Genomic DNA, 25,076 nt, shown 5'->3' on the forward strand with positions numbered 1-25,076 from the left:
AAACAGATAAAAAGCCTAATGCAAAACTTCATAATGTGATTCAAACAAGCCCTGATATATATATATTTATTTATTTATAATCATCATCAGGCATAGTTTGACCATTTATCAAGTCCACCTGGGCTCGTGACATCACATTTGTACTTGCCAGTGGTTTAACACTTGGCTTTTTGGGAGCTTTCTTGTTCTCTTCTTTTGGCATTCTTTACAAAACGTGAGATACAAATGACACGCTTCCTGTATGACGCTGGTTCATTTATTCTGTGCTTCTCGATGCATCTTATTTCATCATACTTGCCCAATCAGATTAGTTTATTTTCCTTGCCGCTTTTTAAAACTTCATGCCAATTTTTAAATTATAATCAAGAACAAATTTTGGACCATCTGATTGGATTCACAAAATGTCAGTAATTATTTAATCTCGCTGTGAAGTTGCATTCTATTCTTTTCTTTAATCAGAGCACAGAGCTTTTCTGCATACACAACCTTTTTATCTATTAGAACTTTAACAAATTTAGAAGTGGTCGACTTTTCCTTACATATAACTTTCGTAATGAATCTATTTAATGGCGCAAATTATTCGGACCGTATTTGAACCTAATTAATATACAACCCAATAAAATTGCCTGTTATTCATATTAGGCAATCTTTTTGTTTATTATCAAGAATAGGCAATTTTCAACATTATGCGTAACATATATATCAAGAATAACCAAAAAATTATTGCAACATATAATGCAATAAACCTATAACTAATTTCACTGGTAGGATGATAAGAAGTACTGCTTTGAATGATTTACAGTGCAGATAAGAATATGATCAACCTTTTGTTTTGTCTAAAGACATTATCGAATATTTGTTTTAAAGTGCAAAGATCTTTCCTCAAAATTTCATATTTATGCTAACCTACTCATTCGGTCAAGTAATGAAAATGTTAATTATTATTATTATTAATTTTGATTTAGAAATGTGAATCTGATTTTGAAAGTATTGTTTACAGAAAAATGAGACGAATTGAAGAATCATCATGAAGCAGTGATGAATGAAGAAACGTGTAAGAAACTAATAAATTACTTGCAAAGCAATGTTTTCCTATGAATCAGCATGTAATAGTGGAGTAAATTGCAAAACAAACAAGCACAGAAAGATGAAGATAAACATGGCAGATAAGCAAAGAAAATGAACTAATTTTTCAACAAAATCAAGATTGTTGAACAAATTATTCATGAAAACAGGGTTTCCAAGTTCAGTTTTGAGCTTTAATAAATCAAATTTTCAGACGTGCATCGTTTTGATTTAAAGAGAAGATGGATGAGATTTTGAGAAGAATCATGCAAATGCCAACAGGGCGACGATGATGAATCAACACATATGATAATGCACAAACAAAACGCACGTTCACATTAATTTCACCATTTATCATTGTTGTTGATGTACTTTTCATCAGATAACAACAGCAACAACATGCTTATTATACAATCTGTGCAAAAACTTCACTGATTTTCCAGATAGATAAATAAATAAATAAATAATATTCTTTCCTTCATCTTGTCTTCTATTACAAAAGTTTATGGACAATTTAAATAAATGAACAATTAATTACTTGTAATCTAATTTAAAAAGCAAAATCAGACTTGTTAACAAAGTGACAAATTTTGAATAAATGCTGTTCATAATTTTATATATTTATATTTTATTACTTCAGGAGACATTCAAGCTGCAAACAACAGTGATGTATAATAAAACTGAAAATGAAAGTGAATATAAAAATGGCTAGCAAATATTCATCATCGAAATTCGTGACTACATGATAAATTAAAAGTTCGTTATGCTTTATGACAAAAATTTATATTAATTCTTTTGCTTATACAAGCAAACAGATTTTTTCTTCCAACACAGACTAACAAGCGAGGCAAGTAGCAGTAGTAGCACATGAAGCGGAAGTTGCTATCAGCAATTTTAAACTGTGAATACACATAATTTTGAAAAAAAGAACATCAGACGAAATAAGTTGACGAGACGAAAAAAAGAAAGAAGAAATAGAAAAACCACTGGCAGAAAGATTGTTGAAAACAACGAAGCCTGCACTGGAGGAATGCTTTACTGTCAACCAAATAAAACTCGGTTTTTCTGCAAGGCAGTAATTCTCTTAAATTCTACAAAAAGAAAAACAATTTTTCATTTAATCAAACATTTTCAAAAATAATCATAATCTTAATCATAATTATTACATTACATGCTAATGTTAACATAAACCATTAACATATTTACGTATATAAAAGTAAAATAATAAGAATAATAAGTGACTAAATATAGAGAGAAAAAGAGAAGAAACTTACCATCATAATTGATCAAACCATCACCGTTGCAGTCTGCTGCTGAGATCATCAAGTTGATCTCTTTTGTGCTGACATCTTCTCCTAAGTTTTCCATAGCTTTCTTCAGCTCTTGTGGAGAAATGAAACCATCTCCATTCTGGTCGAACAGCTGCATAGAAAATACGAGCAAAGTTGAAATATTTGAAAATATATTTTTTAAAAATGAATCATATACTTGAAAAATCATTGATAATTCTTGCTCTTCATTGATTGGTATTTGTCGGCCAGTTAAAAAGCAGACAAATTCTGAAAAATCGATCTCACCATTGCCTAAAATATGACAACAATGTCAATAAATGTTTCTCATCAAAGATAAATGTGTCAGTGCATGTGTGCATTGGTATTTTTTGTTTCGTTTTTTCATTACCATCTGCATCTGCTTGGACAATCATGCTTCTTGTTTCTTCAGTCGTGGGATTTAAACCCAAACTGCTCATTACTGTATACATTTCACTGGCAGTAATAAAGCCATCTCGATTTTGATCAAACATCTCAAATGCAAAGCGATACTGCTCGACAAGTTCTTCAACATTTCGAAAAGGTGCATTTGAATTTACCTTCAATAAATAAATGGACATGTTAATAATTAAAAAAATTAAATGTATATATATTGGTGTACATGTTCTGCATCATAAGATGTGGAGACCAGATCGTTCGACGTGGTGACAGGATGTGACTGCTTGGAACCATTATTAGTACTGTTGGTAATTGGCTTGAAAAGGAACATGCCACACCGGCGAAATACTTTTCCGAGTCGCAGACGCGACTCCGAAATACGACGAATGGCCTTCAGTTTTTCGGTTTGTTCAGCTTCTTCCTAAAAATAATGAAATTCAATTGCAAATGATCATCGATGCTTTTAGCTAATTAGCATGCCGATGATTGAGCCGAAGTTAACCTGTTGAAATTGATAATACGAAAAACTGCACTTGTTACAAAATTGCATATTAACACAGAATAATATACATTGGAGAAAATGTTCTAATTTTGTTTTTTTGTGTTATCTCAAACTATCATTTTAAAGCAAACGAAAGCGAAAAAAAAGAACGAGAAAACTGGCTACTGCTCTATAATTTAACTTCAAATGAAACTTGTTAAATTTGATTGCCATAATTAATTAATGAATTAATTCACTCTTTTTTTATTTTTATTGTTCTGTAATTAGTTTTTTATGTTTTTTGAAAAAAACAAAGTGAAAAGAGAATTTTTATGATTACAAGAGATGAAATGCAAATTGCAAATGAGATAACAGTGTATAAATGGGATAAATTACAATACACAGAGAGAGAGAGAGAGAGACAGAGGAATAGATACAGACCCAGACCCAGATGTAGATAATTTCAAACAATTATTTCCCGTGCCATTTGGATGTGAAAAACACTATGCAAACTGACGGAGAAAGGTGCAATTCTTGACAACTTCACTCGCCATATATTTCATTATTGAAAAGAAAAATGTTTTCTCACACGCCCGGGGCAAAACAAATGATGCACGCTTCTACATCAACTTCAGTCATTCAATTGAAGCCATGTTAATGACGTAATTTACATACTAGACGTAAAGCAAATATCATGTCATTGGAAAAACAAACTGAAACACCAATTCACTTGCCTTGATCATTGCCTCAAATAGCACAGTTTTGTATCAAATCAACTTAATCACTTGCTTATAACTGTATAAAAATATGCTTATAATATATATATATATATATATATATTCTTCAAGAATATGCAACTCGTTTTGTGATTTCGCAGCAAACAACAGCACAATAACAACAATTTCAACTACCTCAATAATAAGATACAACTGACAACCAGCTTATGCAAATAAGCTGAATGTGTGGATTTTGGAAGATGCTTTTTATTTTTCTTTTTTTTTAAATTAAGAACAATAAAACTCCTTTTATTACCCAATAAAAACTGCAATGGTAAATTTATGCTGTTGTGGAAAAGAAAATGAATTAATTTTTTTTCTTTAAATAAACCAAAAAAAACAAAATATAATACGTTAAATTGTCACTGATGGATGAAATATTCAATAAAGAGGAAATAAAAAAAGAAAAATGCAGGATAAATCAATATCAAGTATTACCTTAATCATGGATAATTGAAAATAAAATTTGATTTATATGATCACAGACTGACCAGGGGAAATGTTCAAGTAATAGAAAAAAAAGAAAAACTACAATGAATGTTTTGAACCTTAAAATATGAACTTGAACAAGCTGAAACATTTTTTTCAATCAAAATATTCAAGTACAAAATACAGGGATATATGTATTTTTAATTTTCAGTTTTATTCTCCAATATTTTTTGAAATTTAATTATTTTTGAAATTTACAAATATAAAACACTCACGAATGCACTATGTTTATTAAAAAAGAAACATAACAGAATTAAATATTTTTGTTAACGACAAAGTTGGCAGTAAGCGATTGTTTATTCGTAATTAATTTTGTTATTATTAAAAGAATGCAAAATGAAAAATAATTTATTTTTTTTATTTTACCACTAATTTAATGTTAATTCAATTCAATTGAATAATAAACAAATAATAACTTCACTTACTTGAAAAATATTTTCGAATTTGCTTAGTGATAAATTATGAAAACTCGGAAAACGTTCAATTGCACTTAAAACAATTTTCCAAAGTTAAGCCGCTTTCTGCCCGTTATTTCTCTTCTTCTTCTTCTTCTTCTTCTTCTGTTTCTTCTTCTCTTTTTTAAACTTTATTTTGTTTAAAAATTTAAAACATTATCTTCAATAGTGTTTTAATTTTAAAGTGTGATAGAGATACTGAGTGCACTTTAAAAATAAGATGAATGACATAGAAAGGATCCTATGGAAATGATCCTTTTCCGCATTCCTGAAATAAGTGCCCTCTTTTGCATGCAGTGCATATCAATTTAAAATTATTTCAAATAAAATTAAATTTTTTTCATAAATTTTGCTATAAATATTATTATTTCATAAAGTTTTTAATAAGAGAAATTAAAAAAAAGACATACATACACGCACAACAGTTGTAATGAATATTTATTTTGAAAAATGCCTTTAAAAGAAAAAAGTGTACAATACAATGAAGGAATTTTGAAATATATGCAAAAATGAATGCTGATCTTGACAAAGTAAGGTTCAGTTGTACTGTAGTAATAAAATGTTCAACTGTACTGCAATAATAATAATAATAGTAATAATGAAATGTATAATTCACTTTGTGATTTTCAGATCAATGAATTGCTGCACTCATAGTGGAAAGGATAATTATTTTATCATGATGAACAGTGAGACACTGCAAACAATTGAACAGACAATTAGCTTGCACAAACGACCAAATATGATTAATAATAATAATAATAATGCAGACAGATTGCCAATCTTATCAAGTGAACAATCCAGTGAATGAAAACTGATCGTCAAACAATAAAAGAGATTGCTGTATAAGTTTCTGCAATGTTTTCTTTGTCATCTTGTCGTTAAACATTTTTATTAAATAATACATATCTGTATGTGTATTGCGCGGCTTTAGAAATGCAAACGGGGCATTGTTGTATTGATTTGACCGAAATGTGTATATTTATTTACGCATTTACGTTCATTCAGTTAAAATTACATATTTGATGAAAATAATTATTGCAAAACAATTTTGAAATTTACCAAACATTCATAATTTATTTTTATTGCACATTCAGTTTTGTCTTATTCATTCATTGAAAAGACTTTTCAATTTTGATCCAATTTAAACATGAACCTGCATTTTCAGTGACACATTTCCATGCAATGACAAATTTTACAGTAATAACGCAGTTCAAATAAAAAAAGTTACAATAAACAGTAATGAGGATGTTTATTAAAAAAGAAAACCGGGTGATGTTAATAAATTTTGAATTTCAAAACAATACTGTTGTTTTTTTATAAAGAGTTTTACCGTTTCTTTTTGTACGGCCATGCTTGTTTTTGTAATGTTTTAAAAATTTATTTATGCCAATGAAAAAAAATAATCAATGCTACTTCAACACCAAGCATAGGTTAAATTATATTTGTATTGCATAGCATTGTTAACCTGTAACAGTACCTACCCGACGCGTTCACTGGACATATATGCAAATTTTAAGTTTTTTTATTAATTACAAGAAAAATGTACACAGTTTATTAGACAATACAAATTATTCAAACTATTTAAAGCAAAAGATAATATGTTGGTCAATATATTGAATGAAAGTTTTCAATCATTCGATTCTTTTTGTAATAAAAATTTATTCTTATGGAGTAAGCAATAAACACTAGTTTCAGTTTTTTGGATAGCTGACCATAAAAAATAAGTATATTTGCTTGAATTTTAATAAAATTTCAAATGCAAACAATCAAAAGCTGAACAGTTTTTACGAAATAGTGCATAATTTGGAAAAAATATTTTGGTAATTTATTGAAAAAAGCTTTTATCAATAAATAATATCTCGAATAGGATCTAATAAATGGAGAATGAAAAAATTTAATAAAACGATTTAAACATAAATAAAGAGGAAGAAAACGAGGAAAAGGAAAAATTAGACAAATTTACCATTTCACAGGCGAGATTTCAAGTTGAATGGAAAGATGAAATTTGCTTATTTGATGAAAAAGAGTGAACTTTTCCTGCCCAGAGATCAGATAACTTTGCAGCAAGTGAAAGCATTCATAATAATGCAATGTGCCAACTTCCTCGTGCGCCATATGACGTGAAAAATTCACACAGAAAAATTCTTTCATTCGTCATTTGTTAACAAAAAAAAAAGACGACATCTTGGTCAAAATTGCTAACTTCTTTGTTTCCACAGCAACAACAACAATTATGCGCATATTTCAAATTTAAAATTTCATAAAAAACATATTATTTCAAAAAAAAGTGAAATGAAATAAAAAATAACTCTTTTATATTTGAACGTTTGCATTCATTTTCGAAATATTTGCACCGCTGTTTAACAAATTTTCTTCCCAAATTTCCTCACAACTTATGAAATATAATTTATTTTTATTAAGCATTTTTAGATGAAATGCTACACAACTGTTGACATTTATTCCATTATTTATTTATCTATATTTATATTTATATGTAAGATGTATTTTTGAAATATTCGCGAATTCACAGTGAATTTGCATTGTTTAATTGCGTCAACGGCATTTCTTTTTCCGTTTAATTACAGAACTTACTTTAAAATTTATTTTATCATTTTATTTCTTAAGTATGGAAAATATTTTATTTACATTATAATTTTTATTTTGCAATTCCGCATTCAATGAATTAGAAAAATACTTGAGCAGTTTAATATTCCGCTGAACTAATAAGCGTGATGTGAAAACAACAGTCACAAGTAATGTAATACATTTCAGGATAGAGGGCAGCTGAGTCGGTGGTGTCAACACCTTATTAACCACCACTACCAACAACAACTGAACGGATTATACATTATCATAATTCTGCTTGCATAATTTGTGACTGCGGTAACGGTGACCGCTGACTAAAATTCAGGTGGACAAATTTCACCACCAATACATCAATAACCATTATATGATACAACAGACGTGTTGAAGGTACACCTAGCTGGTGATCTTTCCTTCAGTAAGAGAGATTCGGTCACATTATTTATATTGATGCTGGATTTCCATGTAGCAGTTTCCAATATTCGACAATTGTTCACTCATCGTTTGAATATTGCCATTCTTACAAAATGTACTCCCATACACGTATGCAATGGCATCGAAACTTGAATATATTAGAAATCTCAGATAGTAGGGCGCTATTCATCAGTAGCGTGCTTCAAATATTTTGAAATCTATAAGTTTATTAATATTTTACAATGCCACTTCATCAAAATAATATAACATGTTCAAAGAGACTACTTAACACCCACTGTCACTTGATAAATAATTAACGTTCTATACTGTAACTTGGCACTTAATTTTTTCTAACTTTTCTACTTTACTAATAATTTTCTTTTGTATGTATTTTTCCAGTTTTTCTATAATTGCTAGTATTAAGTCAGGGTTGGTTTCTTTTTTTTTTAATTTGACGAAACAAATTCAAGTTTCATATTGTAAGATGATGAACTTTCAGAATAACTTCTTTCTCAAACTGGTTTGTTATTTTGGATATAATATAAATTTAATTTTACTGAAAATTTTATTATGAACTGAGATAATATTGCCACTGTTAAATTGTTTGTTAATTTTAAATAAATTTAGTATTTTGTTTTTATTCATTGATGTTATTTTTCGCTTTTGCTTTCTACGCAATGCTCTCGGCAAAATGTGCGCTTTTTGTGAAAACTTTATCGTGTAAATGTAAAATTAAAATTATTTTATTTCAAATCATAACGACATTTCAATTAGCTATTATAAATGGCTTTCTAATAATAATTCAGATTGTACTTTCGCATTCAGCTATCTACTGAAATGGTGTTACCCAACGATTTTCCTTTGCCATCTGATGAAGAACTCACAGTCGCTCAAGATTTGAACATTTCTTCTCCTGCTTTGAGAGCAGCTGCTTATCATATGGGAAAATATTGCGATACACAGTCCAAAGTAAGCCTTTGCATTTAGAAATTATTCAAAGTCATTAAACATATAATGATATAATTTGCATACACTTATTGACAGTTATTATAGAAACGAATTTTTGAAATATATAAAATGCTACTTTATGTTTTTATTGATTTGCTTTTTATATTGAATACAATGGAAATTTTTGTTTTCAGTCACGTGACAATCAGACATATTAAACAAGAAATTCAATTTTATTATTAACTTGGTAAAAGTAGCATGTGGTGCGATAGCGATAGCATTTTTGCCTATCATTTTGGAGTCTTTAATTTTTACATTAACAAAATACGGTTGATGTTTTTTTAGGGAATCATGATTTATCGTTTGTAAAATGTGACGTTTTGATAGAAGAAAATTTGAATATTTTATTATTTTAAAAAAACTGAACAATTTACACAGTGATTTTATGTTTGAATTTATAAAAATAACAAACTAATAAAACATAATACAGTACTGTAATGATATTTAAGTATAAGTTTGTTGATAATATTGAAAATTAAATTAAGAAATGTGATGGTTCTTTTAAAAAATTAAATGACAGAGTAATAGTTGTTATATATATTTTTTTACTCTTATTATTACTTATTATTCTTATCTTTTTATTGTTTTCATTAAAGTTGGCTAATGAATGTGCATGCAGGAATTTATATTGTGCCGAAATGAAACAGAGGATCCACGGAAGTGTCTGAACGAAGGCAAAGAAGTTACTGCTTGTGGTGTTAAATTTCTTCAATTGGTTAAGAAAATGTGTTTGGAAGAATTTAACAAGTACATGCATTGTATCGATCATGGATCAGCAGAAATGCTTTTAGTACAGTACGATCTGATAATATTTAATTAATTATTGATATTGTTTTATTTTATTTATTTTAAAATTACAGTTGCCGTTCATCACAGAGAGTTTTTGATCGTTGCATGTTCGAAAAATTAAACATGGAACGACCACCACTTGGTTATTTCAGTCGTCCTAGAATTCACGTTACAAATCGACCAGCACCAGTCAATAATGACTTTCCAGATTATAAAAAAGAAGCGAGCAAGATTATTAATGAGTTGCCTGAAGACTATCCAACTAGAGAAGAACACAAACGTTATTACGAGCCACATAACAATCCATTTATGTGAAAATGGATGGATGTTGAAAGTTCCATTATATATTTCATTTTATTGGCTAATGAAATCTTTTTTCACTTTATTACAGTTTTCTGCTTTAGTGTGGGATTTTTCGACAAATAAACTTTCTTATATTTGTTATTTTTGGCAACAACTTTGGCGCCAAAACCAGCAGCGGTAACCATGCCGTCGACTTCGTCAGAAAGCCACGACTTCGTATAACTGTACGGTTTCTCTTCTGGGATCGCATTTTCTTCGAAATAATCAACCAGCCGCAACCGTATTTTTGGGTCTCCATTTCCAGTAAAAGGCGGCAGCGCTCTACAGGAATGTCTGGGCGTTGCCGTTAACGGGCATAACGGGAGTACTTTGTTGGATCCCATCCTCGTCGCCATTTGTAACATCTGTGGTTACTGTAAACTTTTGTCAGTCATTCATGCAAAACATCTCTGGTTTTCAACGTTTATTCACAAACAGATACGAACACTAACAACCCGCACAGTTTCATTCACACTCGCTCTAGTACACTCTGAACTGCCATACTACGCATACTGACTAAGCTCCACAGTCGCGCTATATATGTAGGAAACTGTTTGTGCTGCTAGATAGACGCCGTTCTCCTTTTTAAATCGGCCAGCGTAATTATCGTTCTTGAATTGGCGCCTACGTTATTTCTTCCTTCCAATCTTGATTTTCTTTTAATTGTTAACGCAATTGCACCCGTTACACAAATAATTAGAGTGAGATTTAGCTGTTAATTTGTTAATTTAATTTTTTACTTTTTATTTAATACATTATCATTTATTTAAACCGTAAAAAATGTAATTAGTGATAGAACAAGCTAACAAAATGAGCAGATCTTTAAAACTTGAATAATCTGTTTATACTGTATTTTTTACAGTACCGTATTGAAAAAATGTATCGTTGTGTTTGTATTGGATTTTTGGCAATGTTCTATGTCCTGTTGTAACTTTACTTTGCAAAAATTACTAGTTCAGGAAAGGATGTATTGCATTTTAAAATATTACTGCTTTAATTGTTGGTTCTGAATAGCGATAGCTGAGATTTTATTTTGTGACCAAACAAAGTAGCATAGTGGACGGATATTCATAATGAATTTAGAATTATTTCTCTTTTTCATATAAACATGCATATGTGTGCAAAATGGGCAGCTGAGGATTTTACGTCGTACTTGAAGATTGATAGCTTTTATTTTATACAGAAAGAATCTGACAGCTTAAACGTCGATCATTGTTGAACGCAACAGACTGTGCGTTGGCAGTTGTAAGTATAATTTATGCTTTCTTGTTTTCTTTTAGTGAATATAAGGTCAAATTTTTTTAATGAATGCATTTTAAATTGAACGCTTTCCATTTTGCGTTGTCCGCATCCTTTTTATGTGGAAATGTTTAAATTTTTTAAATGTGAGAATTTTGCACTTTAAGGAATGAAGTAGAACATATTATATCAGTTGAACAAAATTTGCACATTTAATTTGACAATCAAATGGACACTGAAGTGGTTTATGAATTTATAAATGAAAAATGTCCATGGGCAAAACTGCCAAAATACGTCAAACAGGCAAGTTATGGATGCATTATTTGTTTAATGTTTGTCAAATTATTTGGTTTTTGCTTACAGATCTTGGGCAATTCGGCCAAAGAATACGAAAAGTTGATCCTTGAATACAGTGTGATGAATCAGCTTCGTTATAAAACTAATTTAGGTGCAAAAAAAAGTTTTTTTAAATTACATTTAAAATTTTGAAATATTTTGTTTTGTGGAAATTTTTAGTACGAGAAGTTCGTAATAATGAAGAACAGTATTACGAACTCATGTTGGGCTACAGTCGAGATCATTTGATGCTTTTTCCTTATCATTTGTCAGATGTAATTATTAAAGGACTTCGAGTAACGCCGTTTCAATATTATTCTGACATGATGCTGGTAAAATATTTGATTTTTCTTTCTTTGCATTATTTTACAAGTAGTTTTTTCAGGATTTGATGGTCCAAGAGAAAAGTTATGACACCCTTCCAAATTTTACCGCTGCTGATTGTAAATAATAATTTTTTTTTAATTAATTTTGTTTTTTTCTTTTGTTTTATTTTTCAATTCAGGTTTACGCTTGTTGGGAATTGGTCGAAATCGTTATATTAATTTGATGAATGATTCTCGTTCTGTGAAAGTTAGCTGAAAAAATTTATTAAAATTATATTGTTGTTGTTGTTGTTGTTGTTGTTTGTTTTTGTAGAAGCAAAATCGACAAAAAACTGTTCGTTCGCTTCTTCCCCACGTACCAATAAAAGTTGACATCCAACCGTGGTGGATTGTCCAGAACGGTAGTATTCTTGTCAACGATGTTCGAGTAAAATTTAAAAGTATTTAATAACATTTTTTTATTTTGAAAAGGAAATTTTGTTTTCTTTTTTAGCACCTACCGAAGGAGGAAAAAATGGTTATTGATCATGTAATTGATTCAGGACCGACAGAAGTTGCTAATTTTGATATGGACGTGATTCAAAGTATATATATATATATTTGTTATTATTTAAATTTATTTGCTCTTTTAAGATTTGTACAAGAGGGGATTGATTTATTTCGACGTTCCTGTTTCGAAAGAAGATCGCATTGTCGGCAAGTTTAATTTTAAATTTGAATTAAATTTAAATTTGAATAATTTTACGTTTGGATCGTTTCAGTACCAACTCTGGACAATTTTGTAATGAACAGACTTACCGGTGACTACTTTGAACGTACGTTATATAAAATTTTTGTATCCATGGATAAACATACGAACGCTGAACAGGTTGTTTTTCTTCATAATATTGTGATTATTTATTCAGTGGTGAATTTTACACATTTTTCAGCTTGCTCAAGTTCTTCGAGTGGATTTGAATTTAGTTTTGGTAATGTTTGTTTTATTCTTCTTCTGATAGAATAATTGGATTGTTAAATATTGTCTACATTGGACAATTTAGAATGCAATATCCGTCTTTTATCGTCTGGGTATTGCTTACAGAGCTCCTGCGGAATTGGAAATTCAGCCGAACAGATCAACTGACGTTGGCTTGAACAGTTCAAGAAAACAATCTGGAGAAGGAAGTTTGGTTGATTTATTCTACGACGAAATGATTTCAGATTGCAACTCGAAATTGTCACTTCAAAATCAGAACATTCATTCCAGTGAGCCTCTTTCAAATATTCAAATTTTTTTTGAAATTATTATATTTGTAATTTTTGTAAAAATGTTATTTTGCAAATTTGAATTTTAATTCGTTTTTTGTTTGTTGTAATTTCAGACGCCGATATGTGTACTTCTTCGACAGTTGACAATTTGGAAAGCAAACGAATTGCTTTCATGTTCGATTCTTCACTTACGGCAATTTTAATGATGGGCAATTTATCCAACGTGAAAAATATGATGCTATATATATTTTTTTTTAATTTTTTAATTATCTTTGAAGGGTTTGAAATGTCATGCGGTTACATTGTTCGAAGTTGGCAAATTGGGCGATGAATCTTTGAATTCTTTTTTGTCCGATTTAGCAGAAGTAATTAATGATGATTTGGCTTCTTTTTTTCGCAATCTTCAACTTCATCGTTGGCATTCATTTGCATAGGCGCCATGTTTAACTGATGTGGAAATGGAACGTCATAATGAATATTTGCAAGTGCTTCGTTGTACAATTGAATATCTTCGCTCGTTTGCCGAACTGGACTTGATACGTTGTGGAAGTTTGCTTGGCTTGGATAGCGCTGCTCGAATGCGGTTGCTTTGCAAAAATTACAGGTCTTGCTGTTGCTCGAATTGCATTGCAAATTGTCTTTATCTCTAAAAATATCCACTCATTTTCAGGCTACTTATTTCGATGGCTCCTCTGAGAATCGACGTGAGCCTGATCAATCCATCCGCCGTGGCTACTATTGGCTCTTTGAATGCTGAAGTGAATTTTCGAATATTTTTTGTTCTTAATTTTTAAATATTCTTCATTTTTTCTTTTATTAGTTTACATCACCCTGGTTCCAATTGTACATTTACAAGACAATAGGCAGTGGTCCTTTGTCATTACTTTTACGCAGAGGAACAAGACTGAAATGTCTACCCAATCCTTTCAAAGTATGCATATAAATATTTTTCTTTTAATTGAATGAAATTTCCTCCCAATGTGATTGATCCATTTTTTTAATTTTAGAAATATTCTCACTTGATAGTAACTTCGTGGGCACATGATCCTACAGTAATAACAATAAATTCTTGCCTGTTTACGATCAATGAAATGTTGCAGCACAATGCAGTATTTGTTCAGGTTTGTATATTTGGTTTTTGACCGAAATCAGTGGAGAGAATGGATTTTCAGGCGACGAATTGTTCGTTGGAAGATTTACAAATTTTGCATATTCCATTTCCTGAAAGCGTGCAGAAACGTACCGTTGACGAAGAGTTAACAACAACGACAACGACAGGTGAACGAAAAGTTCCCAGTATATATATATATATTATTAAGAGTTAATTGATTGTGATGAAGTTATTTCAGGTTCACTTGAACAACATCCGTATTTTTGGAAAATAGTCGAATTGCTCGATTTGACAGCAACTTGTGGCTATGTGACAATGATTCGAATTGGATGCAGTTCGAAATTACATTGCGGAAAGTCGCAAAAAGAGGCAGAGGGGGAGGATGGGAAAAAGCGCGGCTTGATGATGACGTTCGGTCCAAGCGCAATGAACAGTAAAGATCCACGCAAAACGCCGTCCACTTGCAATTTGGACACTGTTGACCACTACTGTTGCTGGACATTGTACGACTGTATATTCGGCGTGCCGTTGTTCGACAAGCGACTGAATGAGAGCATCTGTGAAAAGCTTCTCACATTTCAGCTGGTCAATTCCACCAACGCCAAATCGTTGCTAACGTCCAATACGAACCTGCTCCACCAAGTCAAAGCATTCATAGCGAACTATCAAGTTTGTGTGGAAATTATTAATTTAATGCAAAAAATTTTTTCCAATTTCGATTGCAGAAGACGAGCGGATTCAATGATTTTGTTTCGTTCATTTCTAGGCCGAATCCGTCCCACAGCCGAGACACGGCGACGACAATGCGGCACCGTATCCGGAAGTGAATTTGCTATACCACGAAGGGGAAGTGACGATTTGGGATGTTTGATTCGAATTTCCATTTCAACTGATTGATGGCAATTTTGGAAATTGTTCTCGTTCGAAATATCCAAATCCAAATTTGATCAATTCTTGTCCGTTTTTCTTTTTTCTTCTTTTCCAACAATTGTTTCAACAAATACGTCCTGTTGTTGCACAGTGATTGATTGAAGAAGAATAAAATGAGTAAGTTGTGAGGGAAAAAAAATATATGTATATATATATATATATAGATGCGGTGATGAATTTTGTTGTTGTTGTTGTTGTTATTTACAAATAATTTTTCAAATTGTCCAATGGACGTTGAGAATGCAAAAAAGACTAACCCCAACTACGGACGACCTGGTCAATTTCCATTTCAAAGGGAGCATATAGACGACGAACAGTATATGAATGGATCATCTCGATTTGGCGTGCATTTTCCCACCGCAAGTATTCTTTCTTTTTTTTGTCAAAAAGCATCGATAGCCCCAGGTCATCGACGGTCACCGCTGCTCGACAACATCGTAGCAAGTGGAAAAAGTAAAAAAAAAATCTACTCCACTACTCCAAACGATCATAATAAAATGGATAAGAAGAAATCAAGCAGGTTTCGAATAGAGCCAACAAACCAACGTTGGCCTTCTGTCCTTGTCCCCTTTCAGAGTAGCCCTGCCCGCCGGTGTGTAATGTCCATTCTTTTAGCCTCCTCCTCTTGTGTTCATCTCTTGCCCTCGGTGGGGCTATTGTTCTCGTTGTTCTGTGTGTGGTTGGGGGGAAGGGGGAAGGTTCGCTTGCGTCGCTAGTGTCGGAATGGGCCAGCGGAATTCGCTTGTATTCACCGTTACTCGCAGCGGTACTGCATCCATACTGTGGGATTTTTTCGCCTTTTCTTTCCAATCGCGGTCAGCGGTCTAGACGGTCACCACCGAACTTGGCCTGCCATTCGACCCGCAGACGATATGAGCTCCGTTCTACGCAAATTGGTAAGAACCGACAGAATTTTTGTTTTTTTTTACAATATTTTTTTTCCATTTACAACACAACAACGACTTCAGTGGATTTTAATTCGTTTCAAATTTGCATGTTTTTCTTTGTGCAACCTTTGATTTTTTCGAAAAATAACCAATACAAATTGCATTGGTGGTATTTTCTTTCGCATTGGATTTAATTTGAAATTAATGCAGTGTTTGTTGTTCACGTTTTTTTTTCCAACGAAATTTCTTATTCTATTGTTGAAATTAATTCTGGTCTACATTGGAGGAAGAGAACAATCCACCATTGCGTGGAATCAGTTGGAATAATTTTTTTTTGAAAAATTATTTTTTTTCCATTATTTACCCCACTGTTATGGCAGAAAAAGAGGCGGGAGAAGTGGATTGTTGTTTTTGTAATTCGATGTGCAGGTGCAAATTTTGTTTTTCCAAATGGCATTCAAAGGTACGACGAAAAACAAAAACAACAACATCATTTTGTGCATGTAATTATCAAATTTCTGTTTATGTTATTCAACTGATTTTAAATTTAATATTGTTGTTGTGAAAAACAAAAAATCACTGTTCTCTCGTGAATAGATTTCAAAGCGATTACATATTTATATGTGCAAATAGATGTTTTCAACATACGTCTGTATGTACAGATATGTTGAAAAGCATGCCAGACGTGATCGTAAAATTGCGCTTCTCATGGTGGATCATGCAAATTAGGTCATCACATTGTCAATGTAGGTCAAATGATTTCGCTGACCGATCCGCCGAATCCGATCCGATCCGATCCGATTGTACGGTTCATTTCCATTGTACTACTCGGTCCACAAGTGCAGATGGTGCAATTGGGCAAATGGCGGTCAGTAGAAAGTGAGTCGGCCGGTTCGGCGGCAGGTCGGGTCGAATGTGTCAAAGCGGCGCCGCTTATGCGCGCGGTTCATCTTTTATGACCATCAACTGGACCAATCAATCCGCATTAGCAATTAATTATTCATTCGTTGACCAGCAGCTATTATTATTATTATTATTATTATTATTTTCCATCCAAGCTAAACGGCACTGCTTTGTAGAATAACTATAGACATTCATTTTCCCTTCGTCTAACGGCTACAACTTTCCAACTAACTGCAATGGTGAATATTCTTTTACTCATCTGATATTCATAATTAACTTTTGAAAAACAAACGTATGAATTGATTTTTATTTTATTTTATTTTATTTGTTTTTTTGCAAGTGATATATATGTGTAGGATGAGGGAATGAAAATGATGCAAGATGTGTGTGTGATTATTTATGCTTTTGAAATTATCAATCTTAATACGTATAAAATTGTATTTTTATGTTTGAATTGTGGTTGATAATAGTATGTGAGGGGGAAAAATAGTTTACAGTTTGTCGACTGGTGACCTCAGTGAATGGGATATTTTTCAATGGGCAGAAGAAGATGAGGGGGAAGGGGGAGTTTGAGGTCGAAATGCCTGCTTGATGGCGTCGTTAGCTGGCTGATGGTGGTGGTGCATGAAGCATAAATTGTACAAATATTTATTCGACGTTGAACAACACTCTGACGCCCCGTTGCAACAATGCCGATCGCTGCTAACGTTAAACAGGATCCGTCGAAAAAAGGCCGAAAGGTTAACTAACGTTCACTGCTGCCTGCGCGTTGCTTTTCTTCGACAGTACATCAACAGCAAAACAAATTATAATAATTATAATCTTTTTTAAAAAAAATTCTGTATTATTTATTAAACTTGATTACGATTGTCGATTTAAATGCAAAGATGAAAAATGTTCCAATACATTTTTTGCTTACTGTTGGATATTTTTTTGTTGTGAAATTTCATTTTTATGTTAATATGTTGTTCAGAAATGGGATATGGAAACAAACACGAATAGCAGCAGTTTATTGGCTGTTGTTGTTGTTGTTGTTGTTGTTCGAGTTTAGCGGGGGTGGAATAAAGGTTGACATCACTGAGGGCTTTTAGTAGTGTTGGCGCCGGCAAGCTGTTTTGAATCGTGACGCGGTTTTGTTTTCATTGTCCATGTTCAAAAGATGCCGACATCAATTTACCTGTTTTCCATTGGCCAATTGTTCGTCGGTCTCGGTTGACTGTAATTAACCGCACGCTGGCGGCGCTTTGCACGGCGCCGGCGGTTTGATTAGAGCACCGCAGGCGGCCGTTGATTGGTCCGTTCGACAATTGACAGATCCTTTCATTCTCGACTGATCCACTCACCGTGGACGTGCTTTGTTTGACAATTGCGGCGACCTCTGATTTCTGATCCATTTTTTTTCTTTCTTTATTCCATTCTTTACCACTGTACGAATGGTTAATTATTATTTTCATTTTTGTCCTGAATTATTGAAAAAATATCTCTGTGTCATATTTCACTTGCTGTTTGTTGTATAGATTGTAAGTTTTTTTTTCTATTTTGTTTTCATACATTCTATTATGAATTTTTCAAATTCATTTCTTCGACAATGTGGTGAATAATTATTGTTGACTATTGTGGACTTTGCCGTACGGCGAATCGGTAGGGATTGAAGAATTGTGAACGATCCACTGAACAACCGACACTTTGACTTGGAGAGTCATTTTGCATTGAAAAATAATATATACATATATATAAATATATAATATAGAAAATTAATTGATTCGTTGTTGGTAAAATTAGCGGGGAAAGGTTTTTAATATTAATAATCTTAAATTATTGTGGTGGTGGTTGCAGAGAACGAATTGAATTTTAAAAATTGTTGCAACAATTTCTGGGACCATGTAGTGTAGTTTTGCATTTGTTGTTGTCGAATATGCGTTGGGTTGGGTTGGGATTGAAAATTTTCTACTCTATTAATTGTTGATTTTTTTCCAGGTAACTCGCACCAGTAGAAGCAACGTTGGCAAAGTGGACATTGCTGCGAATACAAGCAATACAATTATCATGAGAAGGCCTTTCGGGATTGGCGGAACGAAGTCGATCAAATTTTCAAGTATACGATTTGATTAGAAAAGAGCAAATTATTATTGTTATTGTTGTAATTTTTTTAAAAAATAAATTTCCATTTTTTTGCAGATGCATTGGCAGAAAATTGCGAAGGTGATAAAGTGAAATTGTTGTCGGTGATATCCCATACGGACAGTTCCAATTCCACGTCCACTGGTGAATTGTTGCCCTGCTCGGACGGAAATGAGACCGTCTCGCAGACAACCGAAGAAGATTGCTATGACACAATTTTGAAAGAAGCTCTGGTCAACGCGAAATCGCCGTGCCATGGTCACGCGGACGACAGCAGTACCACAACCACCACCGAACCGCTTTATCAGCAGCCGTGTGATTTTTCTCGCAATAAAATATCCACCACCTGCAACGACAACAAATCCAAACAACCAGTCATGCATACTGCTAAAAATGGACAAGTATTCTTCTTATTATTATTATTATTATTATGCTTTTGGAAATGATTGAAAAAAATTTCAGCGCAATTGCAAAAATTTGAAAATGCACGAAGGTCAAGAATGGGTATTCACGTTGTACGATTTTGACGGAAAAGGAAAAGTTTCCAAAGCGGTAAGCTGACTTGATCATAATCATCAATAAGCGGAATATTTGTTCATTAATACTATTATTATTATCATTATTCAGAATTAACAAAAACCATACAGTGTTTGTTGTTCATCTCATTTTCTATGCTGAAAGAACAAAACAACAAATAAAAAAGGACCATTGTTCACCTTGACATTAATTTTTTCTTTTTAAAAAAAAGAGGAAAATTGAATTTTTCACGTCATCATTCTCTTTTTGACTGAGCAGAATTATTATTACTTTTTATTCGATAATGTCCACTGATTTGAATAATTCAATTGAATGAATCGAGCAAAAAATAAAACAGCAGAGAATTTAAATTGAAGTTGTCGGTCAGAGAGGAATGTTAATATTGTTGTTTCGTTGCAGGATATTCTCAGTTTGGTGCGGTCGATATACGACGTCTTGGGCAGCGCGAAGTTGCCGATGCGCGCCAACGTCGGCGCTGGCCACACCGGCGACCCCAAGACCAGTGGTCAGCCGATGGGCGCGTTCAAGATCAAATTGTCGGTCGTGCCGGACGGCGAAGCTCTGCCGGACGGTGAAGCGGAACGGACCAAAAATGCATCCCGAACACCGGTAGCCAACGGGCCACGCCCACTGGCGTCTGGTCGTCCCAAGGGGCGCCACGGTTGGGCTTGCGGGCCGTTGCAAGCGGCGAAGTCGAAAATTTGGGAAGCGGCTGCGCTTGAAAACAAACCCTGCCGGTCTTGTCCCCACAGAAATTATGTAAATTTGTCCGAGTTGGAAAGCTGCTGCCGAGACGGCGGCTGCGCATCGTTCAACGCCACCTCGGCGCCTCGCTTACGTCACTGCGACCGGCACTGTCACTGTCCGCCGGCTCACGCCACGCCTCGTCACGTGAACTCCCAAGCCCATGCCCACGCCGCCACTTCTCGACCGTTGCTCGCCCACGCACGCTCCGCGGCGCGTCGAGCTCATGGAAATGCGAACGAAGCCGAATACGCGGCAATAAGATCTTGTTGTACGAACAAAGTTGTTGCCGACTGTGGACCAGGCTCATCTCCGTCGGCGAATGTCGACCGTCGCAGCACTGGCAACAACAACAACAACAACAGCAACGGATACTATTACTACTACACGAGAGCTCCGACGGCAACGATGCCAACGCCGGTGGGAAAATTGTCGTCGTCCGAACGAAAATGCTCACCGGCCTTGAACGTCGACAAGCAGTTGCTTTTGGTGCACGACAAGCCGAACCGTGTTGCGGTGGTTCATCGACATTCAAAAATGGCAGCTCGTTCCAACCGGCTCGACAAAAGCATGCAAATCCGACCTACTGTCGCTGCTGGTGCTGCTGACCACACCCCCAGGAACAGCGGTGGCCGACGTCCGGATACTGCAGCCGACTGTTCAACTGGAGGACTCTACTTCGAGCACCGACACTACCACGAACATCACCACCACTACTATTACAACTGCTGACTCGCTTCGCAACCACAACAACAGGTTAGATTTTCCCATTTTGTTCGTGCCGCTTCCCTTGGCCTTACTATTGATATTTACTTGTTTTTTTTATTCAAATTTGTTTACTGTTTTTGCTTACTTCTTTGGTTACTATTTTTACGAGATGCCTACCTAGCTAGCTGTCTAAATGTCTGTCTGTTTGTCGATCAGTGCACATGGATGTAAATTTTGAAAGGAATTCTTCTTCTTTTTTTAAATTTGAATTATTGAATATATTTCATTTCAATAAATATCCCTTTCGATTCTGTTTTTTTAAATAAAATTTACACCAATTTGATTTTGTTTTTTAACTTTTTTGTCAGAAAATTGTAATCTGAACAAAAATAATAAAACCAGAGAAATACACAACAGGCGTATGGACACAAATGTGTTGTAAATTTGGAAGGAATTTTTAAAATTATTTTATTTATTATTAGCTATCGAAAAAAAGCAACCATCGAACGTCACGTTTCCATGCAAACGGACAGACGGAGAGGGAAAAATAATTTTTCATCGCAATTTTTCATTTTTAATGAACACGCACCGCACCTGTTGTTGCGCTGTATTCATACATTTGAATATTGTATTGCATTCATTGCACAATTGAATAACAATAATTGTTCATCATCATCATCATTATTATTACTGTTATTCAGTTTTCACCAAACACAATGCAAAATTGCTTCCTCATTATTATTCTTTTTATTTCTTTTTTTTCTGAATAAGAAAAAATTCATTAGTGTAAATTTCCATTTCCATTATTACAAATTAAAATTCTACTTTGAGATCGAATCGACTATTACGTGAAGAAATTTCTTTTTTCATTTTGCTCACTGACGCAACATTTTCTTCACGTTTCGCTTTGCTCTTCGATTGGTTCAAAAATATTCCAGTGCTTCTTCGATCTGCTGGCTTTTGTTTAAGAAACTGAAAATTCCACTCGCAGGCATCGCAACCATCTCATTTCTATTCAAATTTCTTTTCCAATCAAATAAATATCCTTTCCAACATTGCACAGAAATGAATAATACTTGATTTTTTTATTACGGTATCTTTCGTGTTTTTATCTGAGGAGTAATTTTTATATTTTTTATGATGGAAAACCTTTGCAATTTGCTAGTGTAAATTTGGACAAAATTCGAATTGTTGCCGAAAGCAGAACGGCATAAATTGAATCTATCATTATTACTATTATTATTATTGTTGTTGTTGTTGATACGTGTTGTTTGTAGTTGATGAAAAGAGAAGCAACAACAATAAGATGGTCAGTTGTGTTTGACGTCAAAATATTTTATACAACACAAACAAGAGTGCGTTTTATTATAAAATTGCAAAATACAATTGTATTCATTTATTGACAATAAATGTCAGCAGAATGTAAATTCAGTTATCAGAAATTTGCCAAGACCAGTTGAATGGAAAAATGATGGCCATGCATTCATTGGTGGCAGTATTATTTCTTTCCCTTTCAAAACCCACAAAACAGATAAATGTATGTATTTGTGTGTGTGTGTGTTTGTAAAGTTTTTCTTTTCATTCAATGAAACAAATTGTCCAAGGTGTACTGTAAATTGTGGAGAGAACTGAAGTGATTTAATTTGTATTTTCAAGAATCAATAATGCAAAGTTTGTTCGCTTGGTTGTTTTTGATGCAGAAAAGAAAAAAAGAAGAAAATCATCAGTGGAATTCAAATCAGAAGCATTTTTCTTATTTTTTCTATTCAAATTTAAAAATAGAAGAACAAGAAAAAATTTTCAACGCACCGTTTTCAAAATCTCTCTGTCCGATAGTTTAATGTTCGTCCAACATTTCCAAGTAGGCATTTTGACAATTTTATCATCGCATGATCAAAAATTTATAATTTTCCATAATTTTTCCATCATCCATTATTGATATTATTCAGAAAAATAGAACACCTGCTAAAATACGTAAAACGTGACGTAATAATATGTGAAATCACGAAAAGGAAATTCAACGTCAACGCGGCAGAGGATCATTTGTTCGACAAAATCTCTACGCATAAAAAATGCTTGCTATTATATATATATATATTTTTTTTTTGCATTTTCAGTTTGTTTCACATTTCAACATCAAGCGAAGGTGTGTGGCTTTTGGCGGTTCTATTTTATTTTTAATATTTTTCATATTCGTCAAAAATTTCTCCAAACCAATCCAACTTGATCTTCTTCTTCTTCTTCTTCTTTCTATTATGATTTCATAAAAATTTGAAAAGTGAGAAAAATTAATTTTTCATATTAAATTTTTTACGTCACGTATTTCCCGGTTAAATATTGTTTAAACACCATAAATAATAGCGATTTTTCGTTTGTCTGGTCAATTTAGAAATATTTAAAAAGAAAAAAAAATAAAATTATACTTGGAAATTATGTTTTTTTTTCTAACTTCTGTTCCTGCATTTTAGTTACTGTTTGTTTGTTGTGGATCTTTTTGCATTTGAAAATGTTTAATGGGGAAAAAATAATTGAAATAAAAAAAATATTATTAATACAGATAATGAATAATAAATTATGAAAGGGGAAAGAATAGTTTTATAAAAAGTGCGGTTATTGATCATTTGGTTGGTAAAGAGTCAAGGAGGTGTAAAGTTTTGGACGGACATAAATAGGTCGCATAAAACAGTCGTTTGACCTTGAAAATGAAGGTGTTTATAGGTGATGTCAGTTTATGCATGAAATTTTCTGTTAATTTTTGCTTTTTTTTAAAAAAAAGAAGAAATTAATAATTCATGTTGAAAATTGGTAAGGATTAGTGAAAATTTTTCATGTTATTGTTGTTTGGATTAAGGAAAAAACAATTAATGATGATGCCTTGATTGAGGTCAACGTGTGGAGCAAAACGGTTGTGCTTTTTGTTCGATGAAAATGATGATGGTGATCAATAAAATTTCCATGAAAGCAAAAGCGTTTTAATGCTTTTGTGCAATGATTGTCATTTAGCTCGGGTTTGATTGGTCTTATCTTGTCAATTGGTCTCTTCAACTGGTAAGTAAGTGATAAGCAAGAAAGGGTTGATCAAGTGAATGAATGAATAATAATTAGCCGCTAGGACGATCGATCTGAACTCCGATCGTCCATTTTATAATGGAGATTAAATCTGCGTTGTCCAGGTGCAAGTTGAATTTCAGCTCATTTCAATTATTCTTCTTCATAATCACCAATGCGCAAAATTTTTTTAATCCACCTTCCATCGTCTTATTTTCCCACAAATATAAGTATAAATGGACATTTCTAAATCGTATACTTTTTCATTTTTTGTCATCATCATTATTCTTGTTTTTTTTTGAATGACTGTATTTTAAAATTTAAAACCATTCAAAGATAGATGGATTATATGATTATTGATTTTTATATCGAATCCACCTTGTTGTTGTTGTTGTAATTTTTGTAATAATAAGGTAAGTTTTTTTTTATCAGGATGTGTGCATGTGAATGTGCGTGTTGGTTTTTTTCCACTTTCTTCAATAATATTTGCAGAAGAGGATTGAGCAACACCAATGTAAGCCAAATTCAAAAAACAAACAAATGTATATATATATACTTTATGTTTTTTTTTATTTGAAAATTATATTTGAATGTCGAAAGTGAGGAAAGTTGTTTGTTTAATTGTGATTAAATTGAATTGAGCTAAAGTAAAGTAAAAAGTGAAAATTATACTCGGTTGAGAATAAATTTCTTTTTAAATCATAACAACAGTAATCGCTTCATGCTTGAAGAGAAACAACCAAATGGTACATTTGTTGTCGGTTGTCAAGCAGAAAGTGGTTTATTCTTTACGAGCGTTTTTTTTCACACTTGTAGAAAGCATTTGC

The 25,076-nt window shown here is 32.8% G+C and overlaps 7 protein-coding genes across 7 annotated transcripts; 5 read left to right on the forward strand and 2 right to left on the reverse strand.

Annotated features, from left to right (window-relative positions):
• Positions 1 to 2,106: 2,106 nt before the first annotated feature.
• On the reverse strand, positions 2,107 to 3,395 carry Tsp_10406 (calmodulin). Its single transcript, XM_003372797.1, has 6 exons — positions 3,390 to 3,395; positions 2,998 to 3,195; positions 2,746 to 2,935; positions 2,554 to 2,648; positions 2,340 to 2,487; positions 2,107 to 2,156 (listed from the first exon to the last, which is right to left on the reverse strand). Exons 1-6 carry the CDS (start codon positions 3,393 to 3,395, stop codon positions 2,107 to 2,109), a joined length of 687 nt encoding a protein of 228 aa, XP_003372845.1.
• Positions 3,396 to 8,809: 5,414 nt separating this feature from the next.
• Tsp_10407 (NADH dehydrogenase [ubiquinone] 1 alpha subcomplex subunit 8) lies at positions 8,810 to 10,084 on the forward strand. Its single transcript, XM_003372798.1, has 3 exons — positions 8,810 to 8,941; positions 9,600 to 9,775; positions 9,922 to 10,084. The coding sequence occupies exons 1-3, from the start codon at positions 8,810 to 8,812 to the stop codon at positions 10,082 to 10,084; spliced, it is 471 nt and encodes a 156-aa protein (XP_003372846.1).
• A 62-nt stretch (positions 10,085 to 10,146) lies between these two features.
• On the reverse strand, positions 10,147 to 10,467 carry Tsp_10408 (hypothetical protein). Its single transcript, XM_003372799.1, has one exon. It carries the CDS (start codon positions 10,465 to 10,467, stop codon positions 10,147 to 10,149), a length of 321 nt encoding a protein of 106 aa, XP_003372847.1.
• Positions 10,468 to 11,616: 1,149 nt separating this feature from the next.
• Positions 11,617 to 13,694, forward strand: Tsp_10409 (protein FAM91A1). Its single transcript, XM_003372800.1, has 11 exons — positions 11,617 to 11,682; positions 11,714 to 11,810; positions 11,867 to 12,018; positions 12,072 to 12,129; positions 12,192 to 12,259; positions 12,326 to 12,439; positions 12,506 to 12,596; positions 12,774 to 12,880; positions 13,053 to 13,176; positions 13,374 to 13,483; positions 13,539 to 13,694. Exons 1-11 carry the CDS (start codon positions 11,617 to 11,619, stop codon positions 13,692 to 13,694), a joined length of 1,143 nt encoding a protein of 380 aa, XP_003372848.1.
• A 24-nt stretch (positions 13,695 to 13,718) lies between these two features.
• On the forward strand, positions 13,719 to 15,242 carry Tsp_10410 (putative myosin head). Its single transcript, XM_003372801.1, has 7 exons — positions 13,719 to 13,843; positions 13,931 to 14,018; positions 14,081 to 14,191; positions 14,268 to 14,381; positions 14,433 to 14,556; positions 14,610 to 15,040; positions 15,138 to 15,242. Exons 1-7 carry the CDS (start codon positions 13,719 to 13,721, stop codon positions 15,240 to 15,242), a joined length of 1,098 nt encoding a protein of 365 aa, XP_003372849.1.
• Positions 15,243 to 15,528: 286 nt separating this feature from the next.
• On the forward strand, positions 15,529 to 16,515 carry Tsp_10411 (putative myosin head). The gene is made up of 3 exons (XM_003372802.1): positions 15,529 to 15,893; positions 15,917 to 16,197; positions 16,475 to 16,515. The coding sequence occupies exons 1-3, from the start codon at positions 15,529 to 15,531 to the stop codon at positions 16,513 to 16,515; spliced, it is 687 nt and encodes a 228-aa protein (XP_003372850.1).
• Positions 16,516 to 19,006: 2,491 nt separating this feature from the next.
• Tsp_10412 (protein naked cuticle) lies at positions 19,007 to 21,225 on the forward strand. The gene is made up of 6 exons (XM_003372803.1): positions 19,007 to 19,015; positions 19,069 to 19,186; positions 19,270 to 19,586; positions 19,675 to 19,764; positions 20,149 to 20,824; positions 20,888 to 21,225. Exons 1-6 carry the CDS (start codon positions 19,007 to 19,009, stop codon positions 21,223 to 21,225), a joined length of 1,548 nt encoding a protein of 515 aa, XP_003372851.1.
• The last annotated feature ends 3,851 nt before the right edge of the window (positions 21,226 to 25,076 follow it).

This window comes from Trichinella spiralis (assembly GCF_000181795.1).
Source record: "Trichinella spiralis strain ISS 195 chromosome Unknown Scfld8, whole genome shotgun sequence".
Lineage (NCBI taxonomy): Eukaryota > Metazoa > Nematoda > Enoplea > Trichinellida > Trichinellidae > Trichinella > Trichinella spiralis.

What these genes read in the sequence shown, in the direction of transcription:
- Tsp_10406 (XM_003372797.1), bottom strand. An exon ending in CATCTTATGATGCAGAACAT is followed by an intron (nt 2,936 to 2,997) that starts GTACACCAATAT and finishes TATTTATTGAAG; the next exon opens with GTAAATTCAAATGCACCTTT. An exon ending in AATTATCAATGATTTTTCAA is followed by an intron (nt 2,488 to 2,553) that starts GTATATGATTCA and finishes TTTTCTATGCAG; the next exon opens with CTGTTCGACCAGAATGGAGA.
- Tsp_10409 (XM_003372800.1), top strand. Translation starts at nt 11,617, where the DNA reads ATGTCCATGGGCAAAACTGCCAAAATACGTCAAACAGGCAAGTTATGG. An exon ending in ATTATTCTGACATGATGCTG is followed by an intron (nt 12,019 to 12,071) that starts GTAAAATATTTG and finishes TAGTTTTTTCAG; the next exon opens with GATTTGATGGTCCAAGAGAA. An exon ending in AACATACGAACGCTGAACAG is followed by an intron (nt 12,881 to 13,052) that starts GTTGTTTTTCTT and finishes TGGACAATTTAG; the next exon opens with AATGCAATATCCGTCTTTTA.
- Tsp_10410 (XM_003372801.1), top strand. Translation starts at nt 13,719, where the DNA reads ATGGAACGTCATAATGAATATTTGCAAGTGCTTCGTTGTACAATTGAA. An exon ending in AGGTGAACGAAAAGTTCCCA is followed by an intron (nt 14,557 to 14,609) that starts GTATATATATAT and finishes AAGTTATTTCAG; the next exon opens with GTTCACTTGAACAACATCCG. An exon ending in CATTCATAGCGAACTATCAA is followed by an intron (nt 15,041 to 15,137) that starts GTTTGTGTGGAA and finishes GTTCATTTCTAG; the next exon opens with GCCGAATCCGTCCCACAGCC.
- Tsp_10408 (XM_003372799.1), bottom strand. Translation starts at nt 10,467, where the DNA reads ATGGCGACGAGGATGGGATCCAACAAAGTACTCCCGTTATGCCCGTTA.
- Tsp_10412 (XM_003372803.1), top strand. An exon ending in ACAACAAATCCAAACAACCA is followed by an intron (nt 19,587 to 19,674) that starts GTCATGCATACT and finishes AAAAAATTTCAG; the next exon opens with CGCAATTGCAAAAATTTGAA. An exon ending in AAGGAAAAGTTTCCAAAGCG is followed by an intron (nt 19,765 to 20,148) that starts GTAAGCTGACTT and finishes GTTTCGTTGCAG; the next exon opens with GATATTCTCAGTTTGGTGCG.
- Tsp_10411 (XM_003372802.1), top strand. Translation starts at nt 15,529, where the DNA reads ATGGACGTTGAGAATGCAAAAAAGACTAACCCCAACTACGGACGACCT. An exon ending in GCTCCGTTCTACGCAAATTG is followed by an intron (nt 16,198 to 16,474) that starts GTAAGAACCGAC and finishes TCTACATTGGAG; the next exon opens with GAAGAGAACAATCCACCATT.
- Tsp_10407 (XM_003372798.1), top strand. Translation starts at nt 8,810, where the DNA reads ATGGTGTTACCCAACGATTTTCCTTTGCCATCTGATGAAGAACTCACA. An exon ending in ATTGCGATACACAGTCCAAA is followed by an intron (nt 8,942 to 9,599) that starts GTAAGCCTTTGC and finishes ATGTGCATGCAG; the next exon opens with GAATTTATATTGTGCCGAAA. An exon ending in GCAGAAATGCTTTTAGTACA is followed by an intron (nt 9,776 to 9,921) that starts GTACGATCTGAT and finishes TGGTTATTTCAG; the next exon opens with TCGTCCTAGAATTCACGTTA.